The sequence below is a fragment of the Lynx canadensis genome, chromosome B2 (assembly GCF_007474595.2).
Source record: "Lynx canadensis isolate LIC74 chromosome B2, mLynCan4.pri.v2, whole genome shotgun sequence".
NCBI lineage: Eukaryota > Metazoa > Chordata > Mammalia > Carnivora > Felidae > Lynx > Lynx canadensis.
Genome location: NC_044307.1, coordinates 1,620,304 through 1,637,099, shown reverse-complemented (window position 1 = coordinate 1,637,099; position 16,796 = coordinate 1,620,304). Strand labels below are relative to the sequence as shown.

Here is a 16,796-nt window from a genome sequence, read left to right as displayed (position 1 = left end):
TTTTTTTTTTCTTTTTTTTTTCAACGTGTTTTTTTTTTTATTTATTTTTGGGACAGAGAGAGACAGAGCATGAACGGGGGAGGGGCAGAGAGAGAGGGAGGCACAGAATCGGAAGCAGGCTCCAGGCTCCGAGCCGTCAGCCCAGAGCCCGACGCGGGGCTCGAACTCCCGGACCGCGAGATCGTGACCCGGCTGAAGTCGGGCGCTTCACCGACTGCGCCACCCAGGCGCCCCTTAAGAGCACTTTTAAAAGGAGCACATTCAGAGGGGCCCCTTAAGAGCACTTTTAAAAGGAGCACATTCAGAGGGGCGCCTGGGTGGCGCAGTCGGTTAAGCGTCCGACTTCAGCCAGGTCACGATCTCGCGGTCCGTGAGTTCGAGCCCCGCGTCGGGCTCTGGGCTGACGGCTCGGAGCCTGGAACCTGTTTCCGATTCTGTGTCTCCCTCTCTCTCTCTGACCCTCCCCCGTTCATGCTCTGTCTCTCTCTGTCCCAAAAATAAATAAACGTTGGAAAAAAAAAAAAAAAAAGCACATTCAGAATGGTAGATTCTCCTCCAGAAAACTGGCAGCCGCTGGCGGCTCCCTCCCCCGTCTGGTGTGCAACCCCCCCCCCCCCATACCAGACCGACGACAGCCAGGCGGGTGCCTCCGCGCCTTTTAACTGTGGCCAATCTGATAAACACAGAATGCATCTTTTCTTATTTATACGTCTTTGATTATTGGTGAAGGAGAACGTCGTATCCCAGCACAGATGCCGTTTGGTTTCCTGCCTGGCGCCCCTGTGTCTGTTGGGCTGCTTGTTTTTTCTTACTGATTTGGGAGCGCTTGCAGGCCGGTGTATCACGAGATATTAATGGGCTTCCTTCACATTTATTGCAAATATTTTTCCTCCCTCAGGGCCAGTTTCCTTCCACCTCTCCTAGAGAGGCCCTCGGTGGCCCACAAATCACGACACCCCGAATGGTATCTGGGGTCTGTGTGGTCCTGTTTCCAGTGGCTTTGCTGCAAGGCTGGGGAGGCTCTCTCTGCATCTGGACACTACCCTCCACCCAGCTAAAGCAGACAGTGATCTTCAAGGACCATGGGCCCTTGCCCTCACCTTTTCATAATTCTGCCAGAATTTATATGAGTCCCAGGCCCTCATCGCACTGGTGAGCACTGAGTGCACGTGGGGGCGTGTGTGGGTGAGGACGTGGTTTAAATTCTGCGTCCCCGCTTAATGCCCCAGAAACCCTTGCCGGCTGGCGACTGGCCTGCACGGGCTTGGCTAGCGTGTCAGAAGGCTGCCAGAGTGCGGGAGGTCGCGGCCTCCAAGACCAGAACCTCACACACTAGGATGACGGCACAGTTACCGGCCTCCTCCCTCTTCCCTCTTCTGCTAGTCGGCGTCACGTGCACGAATCCCGAGCCCCCAGAGAAGGTGAAGGTGAGTGAACCCCAGAGGGGGCGGGGCGGGGCTCCAAGGTAGAGTCACCTTCTGTCCTTCTGTCCTGCGTCAGTCATTCTGGCAAGACTCCCGCCTCCGCTTGCTTTCTTCCTGTGCTTCCCATTAACCTTCCTTTTCTTCTTGCCTCTTCTTCAGTCCTATAAACGGTGTTCCTTGAGCCGAATCTAGGGAAGAGGCTCCTTACTGTGGTCCTTGCTCCTCTCCATCTCCATTTAGGGTCGCCTGGATACCCTTCCAGCCACGTCAGTATCGGCCTCAGCTGGGCCCCAGGCAAGGCTGGCGCGGGCATCACAGTGGGCGGCAGGGTTTGGGGGAGACCGTGGGCTAAGTCGTCTCAGTGGGATGCCCACGAAGAGGAGGAAAGAATCAGTGTGGAAGTTTTACAGATGGATAAAGTCACAGAGCTACCAGAGAAGCATAAATCACGTGCAGAAATAACTGGAGGACTGAAGCAACTGAATTTGGAATCAAGTCTTGGATTCTGGCCTCAGTCTAGTCCCATTTCATGGCTCCGTTGCCTTATTGAGGCAACGTGTGTGTGTGTGTGTGTGTGTGTGTGTGTGTGTGTGTGTGTGGCGGTGGGAGGACAGCTCAGGGATGGATAGCTGGGATCTAGGTGACTTGGAGGCAGAATGGGATCATGAAGTGAGAGGCGAGCAAACTCTCGTCCGTCGCGGGGGGATCACTTTTGGTCACCCTTCACCTCTGTCAGCCTCTGCCATCTCATTGTGAAGTCGTGGGTGACAGCGTCTACCTTGTGGGTGACTGAACAGTAATTATGACGCGTGCGATGTGCTCAGTAAAAGGCAGCTCTGGGAAGATCTTCCTACTGCTCTGAAATCGACCAGAGAACGCTCTACTTTTGAGACTTGATGTGCTTTTCTGTCACTGCGTGCTGCCTGGTTGGGTATGAAGGCCCCGGACCCTGGGCTGCAGAATTTGCTTAATGAAAAGCTGAGTCTGGAGGTATAGGAGACCTGTCATGTGGACTTAGATACGTTGGAAGCGGCACTGAGTGTCAGCAGTAAGTACCGCAAAGGGCTCTCCAGGTCCAGAGTCTCTAAATCCCCACACCCTGGTACCCAACATGATTGTCATTAATCTTCACTGCGGTCGCAAAGGGGGAAGAAGACAAATCATGAAAAATGTTCAGCTTGGCACCGGCACCATGGACATGGAGGTCGATGCTTTCACACAACATTCTCAGTTTTGCTGGCGTGTGTGTCTCTGTGCACTTAGGGGAAAGCGCAGAGGCCTGCTTAGAGGAGGCAGCCTTCTGACCAGGGGCAGGGACTGAGGCCCGCAGCCCGGTGTGCTAGCGAGAGCAGCAGCTGGCCAAGAAGGTTGGAGAAAGTCCGGTTTTGTTTGTGTGGCATCAGGACCGGTGCTGGCTGGCTGGCTGGCTAAAATCCTCTCTAGTCCCTTGGATTTCCAGGGAGTCTGGGTTAATCCTACTTTAAATCTGGACCTTCCTTATCGCATTTCGTCCTTCTCCCCTTTCTCTGACCAGTTCCTCTCTGCCTTTGTCTCGCCATGAGGCTTGGTAGCTTCCTTTTCACACTCCCTGGATTCTGTGAGGCTGTGCTGATGAGCACTGTGGAGTCCAGACCCTTTGGGTCCCTCGTGGACTCCACAAGAATCGAGTGGGGGAAGAACGAGGCGAGATCTGCCTTGTAGAGGAATCTAACCTAAAATCAGGCAGCGAGAATGTCATGTACAAAGTATTTCTGTTATATGGGACTTATTTGTGTCACATAGAATCCTGCTCAAGTATGCTCAGAAGATCCGGGGAGGAACAGGACAGACGGAGCCAGTGATGAAGGCGAGAATTCGATTCCTGGAGCACGATGTGGTGGGGGGCTGGTTATGTGAGAGCAGGTGCTGCTGGACGGATGTTCGCGGCACCAGCAGATGGTCTTGGGCTCTCGCTGTCCTCTGCTGGGAGCTACAGAAGGAGCGTCACGGTGGTGGCTTGCAAAACCATCACACGAGCAAGCGAGACGCGAGGGACAGAAGTATCCCAAGCAGGGCTGACGTTAGCTTCTAGAAGGTAAAACCTGGAAGGCCGCTTGAAGAGCTGATGGGACTCTAGATGAATGTCTTCGTCTTACCCGCGGGGGAACTGAGGGTCAAGGATGAGAACGGCCCAGGTTCACAGGGAACTGGGGAGCAGAGCTGGCTTTGGATCCCCAGGCCGGAGTTCCTTCCACACCACGCTGATGCGTGGAGCAAGCAGTCGGGAGGCCTCGGGAAAGTTACAGAAGTGACCAGGCCGTCCTCAGATACATAAGCCATCCCACACCTGCCCTTTGTGGGAGAGTCTAGGCGGGACACCTTCAGTCCAGAACGAGCAAGAAGCCTCATTTCCACAGAAGCACACAGGGCAGCGAGCTTTTCTCTTTGGCCTCCCTTACTTCGTGAATCTCTGCTCTTTTCATCTCATCCTGGCACGTTTCCCGGCGCCCTACCTCTGCCAGGATAACGGGAGGGGACATGACTGCCTGCCGCTCAAACACCATTGGCTGTCCAGTCACAAGACATAAGTTTCCATCGTGTCGTGGACGCCTCAGAAAAGCCCTGTTTGCTGGTTCGTTTTCGGTTAATGCAGCCGTTACCCTTTGGGTGCGCTGACAGATTTCACAGGTGTTAGGAACCGTTACTAATATTATCCTTTTAAAAATCTTCCAGATGGATTGCTACAAAGATGTGAAAGGCACCATCTACGAATATGACGCCCTCACTCTTCATGGAAAGGAACGCATTCAGTTCAAGCAGTACGCGGGCAAGCACGTCCTTTTCGTCAACGTGGCCACCTACTGCGGTCTGACAGCTCAGTATCCTGGTAAGAATTCAGAGCCACTGTCCTTGGGATTACAGTTTCCTGCTCAGCATGTTGTAAATCATAAGTAGAATTACATTCTAATTACGCCTTGAAGTAGATCCTCACGACCCAGTGACTTCATTCCCTCATGTCAGGAGCCAGCAAGCAATGGCCCACGGGTCAAATCTGGTCAGCCTGCTTCTGTGAACAAAGTTTTATTGGGACACAGCCATGCCCATGTGCTTCCGTACTGCCCGTGGCTGATTTACGCCTCAAGGCCGGGTTGAGTAGTTGACGATTGTAGGGATGGAGACCATCCGGCTGGCAGAGTCTAAGGTGTCCACTGTCTTCATACAAAGTTTGCCGAGCCCTTCCCTACATCCTGCCTCTGCTTTGCTCCTGAGATTTCCGGGAGAATAACATATAGCTGAGGACTCGGGGCCTCGGCGCAGATTCCAGAAGTCTTGGTAAATACGAGACAGCATTGATGTTTTTGAGACTTTTCCAGGGTAACTTGCTAAGGCAGAGGCGGCGGGGATGGGCTGCAGCTGTGTCCGTCCGGAGAGCTGGCCCAGCAGGTGGGGGTAGAGGCGAGTCGTCCGGCTGCACCTCAGGGTCTCCTGGACGTGGTTTCCCCGTCTCTGTACGTTACTCAGGGAGCGATTTCATCTTTCTCGTATCTTCGGCCGTGTGGTTTCGAAGCCGGTGAATAACGAACAGGATGGATTTTAACCAGAAATAGAGACACTCCTTATGTTTGAAGTAATAAGAGTTTCATTTTTTTGTTGTTTCTGATTATGTTGTGTTTTGAATAGGTAACATATTCACAAGGCTCACAAATTATACGAATCAAGTCTAGAGTGAGAAGAAGTCTTTCCAGCTCCTTGTCCCCCTCTCTCTAGATGACCGGTATTATGTTTACAGAATCCGCAAATTCTTTTTTCTGCCCCCCCCCATTGTAACATAATGTAAATACTGCTTGTCACTTTGCTTTTTGTTTTAATAAAGTACTTTATTTATTTATTTATTTATTTTAAGTAGGCCCCATGTCCAATGTGGGGCTTGAACTCACAAGCCTGAGATTGAGAGTCACCCACTCTACTGACTGAGCCAACCAGGCATCCCACTAAAGTACTTTAGAGTTCAGACCACCTCCTCATTCTTTTTAAAGACTGAATTACACTCTATTGGACCATAATTCATTTTACCAGTTTACGGTGACTTTAAAAATTCATGTATTCAGTTCCCACTCTGTACAGAACAGACAAGGAAACTAAGGAATAGTTTCTCAAGGACTGGAAGATGGGATTCCTAATTTATTGTCTCTTTCCCAGAGCAAGTGATCACATACGATGACTGAAGACAGGTAAGAAGGATGTGGGGAGAGGTACTGGGGAACCGTATGGAATCAGGAAGCCAATGTCTAGTTCGTAAAGAAAAAGGAAAGAAGAAAGAAAAGAAAAGGGAAGGAAAGAAGAAAGGAAGGAAAGAAGAAAGGAAGGAAGGAGGGAGGGAGGAAAGAAAAGGACTAAGAGGAGGCTCCCGTTGACCAGTTGGTTGTGGAGAATCTTCGTGGGACCGGCTAGTGTCTGTCAGGGCACTGAAGCCACCTAGCCCAGAAAGGGTTAACAAAGAAGCTGATGACAAAAATCTGAGCAAAGGATGGGAAGACAGTGGAAGGAGGCAGGTGCAGGCTCGTGTGTCCCGGCATGTCGGTGAGGACTGACGTAGAACATCCTGAGGATGTTGAGGAACACCGGGAAGCTGGGCTTGGAGTTCCTCTGGCTCTCTCTGCCCATCAGGTCTATTTCCTGCTCCACCCAGGGGACCCAGTCTGTACAGAGGAGAGAAGCCCATTATCGTCGTCTGTGTCTTTTTCTTAAAAAAAGAAAGAAGAAAGAAAGAAAGAAAGAAAGAAAGAAAGAAAGAAAGAAAGAAAGAAGGAAAGATTGGGGCAGCTGGGTGGCTCAGTCGGTTGAGCCTCTTGACTTTGGCTCAGGTCATGATCTCGCGGTCTGTGGGTTCAAGCCCTGCATCGGGCTCTGTGCTGACAGCTCAGAGCCTGGAGCCTGCTTCGGACTCTGTGTCTCCCTCTCTCTCTGCCCCTCCCCTGCTCACACTCTATGTCTCTCTGTCTCTCAAAAATAAACATCAAAATTAAGAAAGAAAGAAAGAAAGAAAGAAAGAAAGAAAGAAAGAAAGATTCAGTCCTGCAATGAACCAACCAGGGAAGGCAAACACCTTTTTTTTAGTTGTGGTTAACAAAAGATATACCATAAAATTTACACTTGTAACCATTTCCAAGTTGTACTGACCAGTAGTGTTAAGTGTGTTCACACTCACAGATCTGGAGACAAACCTCCAGAACTTTTTCATCCTGCCAGACTGAAACAGAACCCATTAAGTAACCCCTGCATGCACTGTCCATAAGCAGTCACACCTGTCACAATCCATAGTAACCTGGTGAGGTTTTGAAGAGTAACGATGACTGGGGGCCAACTCAGAAGAAGGGCCAGAGAATTCTCTGGGATGGGACCTGGGCATCCCTGCTTTTCAGGAAGGGCCCTCCACTGATCCTGATGTGCCACAGATTGGGGAAATATTACCCTATAATAAAGGGCTTTTGAATGCGTGTCTGGAGCTCCAGCACGTAACTCCAGCCCTGTCACTAAAGGTCTTTCCAGCTAGAGACTTTTCCTTCCCTGAGCCTCTGTCCCCTTCTCTGTAAAATGGGTGGCCCCATAGATCTCTCTCTACACAAGGCAGAGTCTCCGGCCAGGCCACCAGACGGTCTCTCCTCTTCCCACAGAACTGAACGCACTTCAGGACGAGCTGAAGCCCTGGGGCCTGGTTGTGCTGGGCTTTCCCTGCAACCAGTTTGGGAACCAGGAACCAGGAGAGAACTCGGAGATCCTTCCGGGGCTGAAGTGAGTGCCTGCTTGGGCCCACAGGAGGCCTCTGCCCACCTTTCTTCAGTCTGCGGGGCATGCTCACACGAGGCTTCCTGGGTGGGGGGTGGGTGACACCGACGTCAACTTTGTCCTCCCCTGACGTGGACACTCTCCTTCTCCCTGGGAGTGAGGTCTGGACGGACCGCAGAGGAGCAGGACCATAGAAGGAGCCGGAACAGAAGCAGTGCAGGGGCACAGGCTCAGGTTGTGGAACAGAGACAAGTTACGTGAATCAGGGAGTCTGACGTGAAGAATGGCCTTATTAAAAAAAAAAAAAAGAGGTTAGAGTGGGAGAGAGCCAAAGCATAAGAGACTCTTAGAAACTGAGAACAAACTGAGGGCTGATGGGGGGTGGGCGGGAGGGGAGGGTGGGTGATGGGCATTGAGGAGGGCACCTGTTGGGAGGAGCACTGGGTATTGTATGGAAACCAATTTGACAATAAATTTCATATATTGAAAAATAATAATAATAATAAAAAAGAACGGCCTTATTTCCCTGGGCCCTGTTTTCTGTATCTGCCCTTCTTCCTGCCCTTCCCATGACCCCCAGCCCCGGGGCCCCTCACAGCCTTCTCTCCTACACTCTGGAGCTCTCTGGCAACTGTGAGTCATTGCAGGTATGTGCGTCCAGGGAGAGGATACGTACCGAATTTCCAGCTTTTTGAGAAAGGGGATGTGAATGGCAAAACAGAACAGAAAGTCTTCAGCTTCTTGAAGGTGAGTGAGTCACTGACCCAAACCTCTTCTTCCCTCTTCCCTTCCTTACAACCGATGTGGTGGAAAAGGGTCTCATGCCCGCAAACGGGATGAGATCTTTGCAAGAGATCTCCGGCTCAGCAGAGGGATCGGGGTTTCATTTGTCCATTTATGAGGCTCTGGCTTTGGTGACGGAGAGCGCTGTGTAGAATGACAGTGTTTCCGAGGACCAGCCTGCGTGGTGAATTCATTCATTCAAGTACATTTGCGGAGCCTCAGGCAGTTTCCTAAACAATACGGATAAAAAGAAGACACAGTCCCTACTCCTTGATGGGTTAGCATTGGAGAGGGAGACGTAGAAATCAACAGGTTAATAAATGCCTTTGATAAAACGCTGACTTTTAGGTACCGAGAACTGGAGGCCACTTTTAGGCAGCGCCGGCTCACATCGCGATTTTTGTACACTCTCAGCAAATGGGAGAAAACAAGACAGTGTAAGGAGGGTTTCGGAAACTCAACTGACTTATAGGGTTTCCCGTTAGTCTCAGGTTAGGACGTATATAGAATTTATTCTTACAGTAACCTTTTTTAAATTAAATAGGGGCGCCTGGGTGGCGCAGTCGGTTAAGCGTCCGACTTCAGCCAGGTCACGATCTCGCGGTCCGGGAGTTCGAGCCCCGCGTCAGGCTCTGGGCTGATGGCTCGGAGCCTGGAGCCTGTTTCCGATTCTGTGTCTCCCTCTCTCTCTGCCCCTCCCCCGTTCATGCTCTGTCTCTCTCTGTCCCAAAAATAAATAAACGTTGAAAAAAAAATTTAAATTAAATGATGAAGTGATGATGTTTCTGAAAGGTTTTGTTATTTGATGAAACAAAATGTTGGAACTCCATGTTGGTCCCAAAGATATTTGTGAGATGCTTCTGGCCCAGGAACCCTGAGACCTGGAGAAGCACATTCTAATCTAAGCCATTCACTTTGCAGAACAGGAAACCGACAGCCACAGAGGTGACGTGTCTTACCCACAGCAGCGTGGCTGTGTGATCACAGGGTCACCGGGGAGCAGGAGGGGGGAACAGACTCTTCCTGTAATACTGACAGCCATCTTAAAAAAAATTTTTTTTTAAACGTTTATTTATTTTTGAGACAGAGAGAGAGAGAGAGCATGAGCAGGGGAGGGGCAGAGAGAGAGGGAGACACAGAATCCGAAACGGGCTCCAGGCTCTGAGCCGTCAGCCCAGAGCCCGATGCGGGGCTCGAACCCACAGACCGCGAGATCGTGACCTGAGCCGAAGTCGGCCGCCCCACCGACTGCGCCACCCAGGCGCCCCCGGACAGCTGTCTTGATGGTTGGCATGGTGGCAATCAGAGTTGTTGAGAATCACAGGAAATCAGAGTATCTAGGCATGGGGGGGGCGGATTCCCCGCGGGCGAAAGTAGCAGGAATGATGTTGTTTCTCTGTTCCTTCTCTGCTCCAGCTCTCCTGCCCTCACCCCTCTGAGGTGCTGGGCTCTTTCAGACACATATCCTGGGAGCCGGTAAAGGTCCACGACGTCCGCTGGAACTTTGAGAAGTTCCTGGTGGGGCCCAACGGGGTCCCTGTCACGCGCTGGTTCCACCAGGCTCCCATCAGCACCGTCAGCTCGGACATCCTGGGGTACCTGAAGCAGCTAAAAACGAAATAGGAACCCCGCGTGTGGGGCGGGAGCCATCCTGCCTCTTACCTGAAGGCCTGTTTTTACAAAATTCCGTATTTCCCTACGCTGTCTCCCTAAATGGCCTCCACTCGACCCAATCACTCTACCCTGCCGAAGTTCCCCCTCCCTACCAAGTAGATCGATGCTCAGAAGGCTGCTGCTATTTCTCCTTGTAAGAGTACGGACGTGGGAGAAGCACAAAACACCGGAAACCCTACATCCTCAGACGCCCGTTACAGATGGCATCACTCCTATCCGTCAAGGGAACGTCAGCCTTCCGTGAGGATGGGTCAGTCTGCCACAGTCTCCTGGAGAAGTGCGTTCCTCGACAGCACGCTGCCCCTGCTCTCTCCACCCGACAGGTGTAGAAAGAACAGTGGGGTGGTGCCACACAGTCTGGGTTCCACCTCATAACATTTTCCCCCCCCTAAGGACAAACACGCATTGTCAGTTCCCAAGTCTTTTCAGATCATCGTTCACCCGTGACACCCACCGTGCCACATGCACACCGACCTGTCATTCTGGTTTAGGAGCCCTGGGGTGGAGTGGGAGCAGGGGACTGCCTCGCATGAAGGGAGGGGCATCTCCAGAGCCTCCCTCTCACTTAGATCCTACAGAAACTTTCCTAGGGTCTGACCTCTAGTGCACTCAGGCTACGACACCCGGGCCAGGCGCCCTTGGAAGGATGGGCTTTCCTCTCTCCACCCTACGTTCCTCAGCATCACAGCCAGCCCTGTCCTGTCCCAATAAAATGTTTTCTGCAGCACCTGGCATCACTGGGGTGGTTTTTATACCTTGTCCTGTGCTCAAACTTGTCTCATCTCTCTGTTCTTTCTCACCGTAACTACCAGAGATGGTGTGTTTCCCAAATTACCTTAACCCCTTGCCTAGAAGGAACTGTCCTCCCAGATCCTTGGAAGGTTGTCACCTGGTGGCTCTGAACTGTCACCCCTGATTAGGAGTTGTCTCAGGTCAAAGCCATGTCCCCTCTCCAGGGGCAGCTTGTATCCAATTACAGTCAGCGGAGGGTATAAAAGGCAAGACCTGACTTCCCAACTTGGGACATCTCCGAAGGGCCCGTCCTAGCTGCGGACACCCCCGAGGGTCTGATGCCTTCGTGTTGACCCTGAAGTAGTGTTCCAGGAAACTCTGAATGCAGATCTCCATCTTTGAGTCCCTACAGGTAACCAAAGGGGATCTGAGAAATAAGATGCTAAAATGAGAGTTAATGAAATTTTTTTCTAGTCTTTACTTGCTTTTGAGACAGAGCAAGACAGAGTGGGAGCAGCGGAGGTGCAGAGAGAGGGAGACACAGAATCCGAAGCAGGCTCCAGGCTCTGAGCCCGATGCAGGGCTCAGACTCACAAACCATGAGATCATGACCTGAGCCCAAGTTGGGTGCTGAACAGACTGAGTCACCTAGGTGCCCCATATATATACATATATAGGTGTATATATGTATAGATAGATAGATAGATGATAGTTGAGAGTTTTGAAGCTGAACTGTCTGCTCTCTGGCTGGCAGTGTGGGGGGTGGGGGGAGCACAAACAGCCAGGATACAGACCAGCAGGTGCAGTTTTTACAACTCTCACCAAACACGCACAAGGCGGTCACGCTGGTAGCTCCACGTGCTGGGGAACGTGACGGATCAGGCACTTGAGAAATGTGAGAGTGGTACTTTTGAGGTGATATAATTTTAAGGCAATTTTAAGGTTGTTCTGAGAAGAAATTGATGCTTTGGAGGGAGATGCTTAAAGGCTGAGGGTGACCTCTCACCAGATAAAGGCTAACTGTGAAAACCAGAGTGCCTCCCCAAGAGGAGATAAAGAACTTCTCATATCCTGCAACTCGAGAGCACAAAAGGCAAGGGTTCAGGTTCAAGACTTAATCGTAGGAATAGTAGGACTCCAAAGAAGGTTAAACCCTCAAACCAGATTATCTCCTATGCTCAAGTCACATGGCCTGGATTGGAAAAGAATAGAACCTTGAGGCATCGGATGGATACATCTGGTTGGATGCATTAGAACATCTAAATCCCCAGACTTTCCAAGACCCCCAGCCCTCCTTATTAAGGGTAAGCACGTCCTTCTTGCTTGGTGATAATGCAGAGGCTGGTGCTCTGCCAAACACCCATTCAATATCCGCCCAAAAAGAATTAGATTCCAAGGGTTCCTGATCAAGGGGCATGAAACACAAAGTTAGCTGAAAGAGAGTTCATGGATATTGGAGCATTTTCACCAAGTGCAGAGGTTTTACACATTGGCAAGGACCAACACACCGTTAGGATTCTCCTGTTTGGACAAAGAAATGGCCCTCACCAAATGTGGTAGAAATGCCAGGACTATTGGGTCTAATGACACAAAGGAGGGATCAAAAGCTCCGAAAAGTGATGCTGGAAAGTCACTGAAGACAAAGTATTGCAGGAGTTTGAAAACATAAAAAAGAATGTGCAGGATCACGGAGAAGTGTGTGGTGAGTGTGGTTGATGAGAGATTCTGCTACAGAAGTGGCCTCGCTGTTAACGATGCGGATTATAGGATCCTGAAATGATTCGGGCCAGAGATGGCGGCACTCATACATCAGAATCTGTGTGGGGGGTGGTGGGGGTGGGGGCAGGCAACTCTGTAGAGTGTCGGAGATGATTAATAGAACACGGCATCCCTAGAAGCAAGGGAGATGAACAGCCAACAAGGTATCATTGTCTGCATCATCAGAAGAACCTAGAATACATAACCAGTAGACTGAGGGCAGCAGCCCCAATTATTATTATTATTATTTTTTATATATATATGAAATTTATTGACAAATTGGTTTCCATACAACACCCAGTGCTCATCCCAAAAGGTGCCCTCCTCAATACCCATCACCCACCCTCCCCTCCCTCCCACCCCCCGTCAACCCTCAGTTTGTTCTCAGTTTTTAACAGTCTCTTATGCTTTGGCTCTCTCCCACTCTAACCTCTTTTTTTTTTTTTTTCCTTCCCCTCCCACATGGGTTCCTGTTAAGTTTCTCAGGATCCACATAAGAGTGAAACCATATGGTATCTGTCTTTCTCTGTATGGCTTATTTCACTTAGCATTACACTCTCCAGTTCCATCCATGTTGCTACAAAAGGCCATATTTCATTTTTTCTCATTGCCACGTAGTATTCCATTGTGTATATATACCACAATTTCTTTATCCATTCATCAGTTGATGGACATTTAGGCTCTTTCCATAATTTGGCTATTGTTGAGAGTGCTGCTATGAACATTGGGGTACAAGTGCCCCTATGCATCAGTACTCCTGTATCCCTTGGGTAAATTCCTAGCAGTGCTATTGCTGGGTCATAGGGTAGGTCTATTTTTAATTTTCTGAGGAACCTCCACACTGCTTTCCAGAGCGGCAGCAGCCCCAATTAAAAACAAAATCAGCATACCTTGCTCAGCTCTGATCTTGAACCAGAGGAAAAGCCAAGTCCTGAGGAACTGGGACCCTGCAACAGCACCACAAATATAGAGAATATAATTTCCCCATTCCTTCCCTAAAGGGACTTGTGACCATTCACTCAGCAGCCATGAACTCAAGAAAGAGAAACACTCTTACATTTCAAGGACTGTTTTAAATAAGGTCCAACTTGACATTGATACTAGAAGGCCCACTGTGTCATCATGGCCCCTGGTTAGAATGGAGGCTACAGGGTCCAGGCAGCAAATGGAGTCCTGGCCCAGGGCTGGTTCATCCACTAAGGCCATGGATCCATGGGGCGGAAATTTCTCCTGTCCCCAAATGTACAATTAGAATGGTATTTGTGGGAGTTGGCGTAACCACTACATTGACTTCTTGGCATGTGGTCTAAGGAACTATCACAGTAGGAGAAGCCGAGAGGAAGGCCTGAGGCTGACTCCCCAGTTCCCAGCTGGGCCAGTAAATGAAGCCATTCAGGTGAATGGAAACCATCCTCCCAGGGACCGTGACAGATGGACCAAAATGGATGCACAATTGGGATCCCTATAGTGTCTCCACTTAATGCACCAGTTTCTTCCCTACAAAGAGTAAAAGAAAGAGTCTGGAAAATGACAGTGGACTACCTACCACGATCTACACCGAGGAATAGCCCTAATTGAAACCATTGCACCTGATGTGGTATCTTTGTTAGAAAACATTAATTTACACCCTGTGATTCTTTAAAGAAATATGTGGAAAATGAGATTTAGTATGACCTTTTTTGGAATCAGTAGTTTAAAAAAATCATCTGAACACCATAATAAAATCTTACCCTTGACTCATTACACTTTCTGTACATCCCAACACTATCATCTTATCCCCAAACCTGGCTCAGGGAACATCTACATTTGTTTAGAGTTAAGGACATCGATCCTTTGGGAAGGGTCAGAGACTGACTTTTCGGCTAGGAAGGCCACATTCCTACTCAGAAGACACTGTTTATGGTCTTGGGGTCAGAGACAAGAGGGGGACAATGGGTTGGTCAGACGTTTGGCCCTTCCCCAGGACCAAGTCCTGAGCTACCTCTTTAGCTCAGGCTGGGCTATTCCCAGGGAGAGAAGACAAGGGATCAGAAGGAAAGACAGTCTCTGTTCTGGAGCGCTGGTCCTTACACTGTAAAATGTACCTCAGCACCAAATATTCTCTTCATCAGAAAACAGGGAAAGACATCCGGCAGCATTGATTAAACTGTGGTATATCAGTGGATGGACTGAACATTGTGCAAATGTGTAATAACGTGGAGTAACAGGTCCAACCCAATAGCAAGGACTATATAAGTGCTTCCTTCAGCTTGCCCATCACGGGAAATAGTTCATGTTATAGTGCTAAATAAAAACAAAATAATACAGCAGGTCAGGAGCCGCTCCTGCCACCACCAACATGGAGACTTTGTGCTGAGTCCTGTTCTCAGAGCTCAAGTCTGCACTCCCCCCCCCACCCCCACCGCTGCACCGCTGAAGCTGAAGACGCCACCCTGGGTGCACATGCTGTTGGCCATGACTGTGTACGCCCTGGTGGTTCTTACTTCCTCATCACCGGAAGAATAATTTACGGTGTTATTGCTGAACCTCCAAGTGTTGGCTGTATGACAGATGAACATGGGTGTCACAGAAGCTTTCCTGGCCTACGGGGTTAATGGACAACATGTTGTGGAAGGATTCGCATCCAGATTCCTGTTTACAATGACGGACTCAGGTTTCACAATCCTGGACGGATCAAATGCACCAAACATTCCCACGCTCAGTAGATGTCTTCTTCTAACTCATTGGATTCGTCTGTGTCCTGTTGAGTTTTGTCATGGCTAGAGTGTTCATGAGAAAGAAACTGCTGGGCTATCTGATGAGTTAAAATGCCTTTTGAGAAGAAATCAGTGGACATTGGATTGGCTCCTGTTAACAAAGTTTTAAAGGCTGTTCCGACCTTCTGGTGTGAAATGTGGAAAAGAGTGGAAAGCAGCAGTGAAGTGGACCCTTCGTCCACTGAGAATACAGGAGCATGTTCGAGCCTGAGCTGGGATGTCCTCTTGGTGTCAGAGAGACCAAACTCATCACAGTACTTCTTCCTGATGTCCCAACCGGGTTAAGTGGCATCCCCTTTTTAGTTTTTCACTTCTAATTTTTTTTTACCATTTATTTATTTTTGAGAGAGAGACAGAGTGGGAGCAGGGGAGGAGCAGAGAGAGGGAGACACAGAATCTGAAGCAGGCTCCAGGCTCTGAGCTGTCAGCACAGAGCTGATGTTGGGGCTCGAACTTACAAACCCTGAGATCGTGACCTGAGCCAGCCAGGTTCTCCTGTTTTTCATTTCTTAAAGAAAACACACTCATTTCTACAACTGTAATATTGAATAAAGTGATTACTTTTTTACAGTTCTTTTCACGTTTTTTGGAGATAACACTTCTGACTTTCAAAAATTAATGTAAAATTGGAAAGCGAGATCCCATAAGTAGAGAGCTCTGGACCGATGGTCAGCTTTACCCATGGTGCTTTGCCTCTAAACAGAGTATGTGACAGTTACTGCAGATATGTATGCAAGACTGTTTCCTGCACAATGCTATGTATTAGAAGTGCAGAAATAATTTTTCCAATTAAAAAATACATAAATGCATATATTATATAGTATGTATGTGGGTACGTATGAGTGTGTGTGTGTGTGTGTGTGTGTAGTTACAGCCTTGCCCACTGCAAAAATACTCCAAGGAAAACCTTCAGAGAACAGTCTGAAATGAGCTACAACACATGGAAACAATGGGTTTGCATGTGAGACCTTAGAAAAATTCTCGCGGAATTATCACATTGGTTCCTGCATCTCCTTAGCCCGATTTGCAAAACAGTGTTTTTCCTGAAGGAAATATTAGCTCTCCGAAGGTTTCGGGGTAGGAAAGTGTCTTAACCTCGTGGGGTTAGAGCCCAGGGGCGAGGGGTCGGGAGGGCAGGTGTCCGGGCGCGGGAGGAAGGCCCGCGGGAACCCCCAGCTGGAAACGCAGCTCCTGGAATTCGCTCCTGGGGGCGGAGCGGGGGGGGGGGGGGGGCTCCTCCGAGGGTACGGAGTCTGCGTCGCACGTGGCCGTTTGGACCGATGTGACCTGTCGTTCAAGTGCTTTCCAATCCCAGCTTGGGTGTAGGGAAGCCGTGGGGACGAGAGCGGGGAACCGCGACCCTCAGCCTCCAGCTTCCGCGGCGACGGCGGCCCCGGGGATCCGCGACCCGGCTTCCGCCCGCGGCTGGAGGCCTCGCTCGCACGACCCGCTTCCGCAGCCGGCGCCGCCTTCGGCCGGAAGCATATATTAACACCACCTCCGCAGCCTCACTCCCGCACGGCTCCAGTGGCGCAATCGGTTAGCGCGCGGTACTTATAAGACAGTGGCCGGTGGGCGATGCCGAGGTTGTGAGTTCGAGCCTCACCTGGAGCACTTTTACCGCGCCCGCTGCGGCCGCCTCTGCGAATTCAGGGGAGCGGTGGGGAGACCCTTGGGTGGGGGGTGGGGGTGCTGTCGAGCCGCTGTGACCTCATCCCCCGGGAGCCTCCTGCAGGGCCAGCCCCCGCGTTTTTGCAGCCACCTCCTCCCGGCTGTCGCCGGGACACCTGCTCACAGTCGCCAGAGACTCAGGCCCAGGCTCCACGTGCGCACAGAAATTATAAAACCACTGAAAAGTACTATGTCTGATTTGTTTGTTAACTGCAGGAAATCAGGTTGTTTT

The 16,796-nt window shown here is 50.2% G+C and overlaps 1 protein-coding gene and 1 non-coding gene across 2 annotated transcripts; both read left to right on the top strand.

Annotated features, from left to right (window-relative positions):
* Nucleotides 1-1,200: 1,200 nt before the first annotated feature.
* Nucleotides 1,201-9,652, top strand: LOC115514776 (epididymal secretory glutathione peroxidase-like). Its single transcript, XM_030316958.1, has 5 exons — nucleotides 1,201-1,427; nucleotides 4,137-4,290; nucleotides 7,079-7,196; nucleotides 7,838-7,937; nucleotides 9,390-9,652. The coding sequence occupies exons 1-5, from the start codon at nucleotides 1,221-1,223 to the stop codon at nucleotides 9,594-9,596; spliced, it is 786 nt and encodes a 261-aa protein (XP_030172818.1). The 5' UTR covers nucleotides 1,201-1,220; the 3' UTR covers nucleotides 9,597-9,652.
* A 6,762-nt stretch (nucleotides 9,653-16,414) lies between these two features.
* On the top strand, nucleotides 16,415-16,507 carry TRNAI-UAU. The gene is given in 2 exon segments: nucleotides 16,415-16,452; nucleotides 16,472-16,507. It is a non-coding gene; the product is annotated as a tRNA-Ile (tRNA).
* Nucleotides 16,508-16,796: the final 289 nt, after the last annotated feature.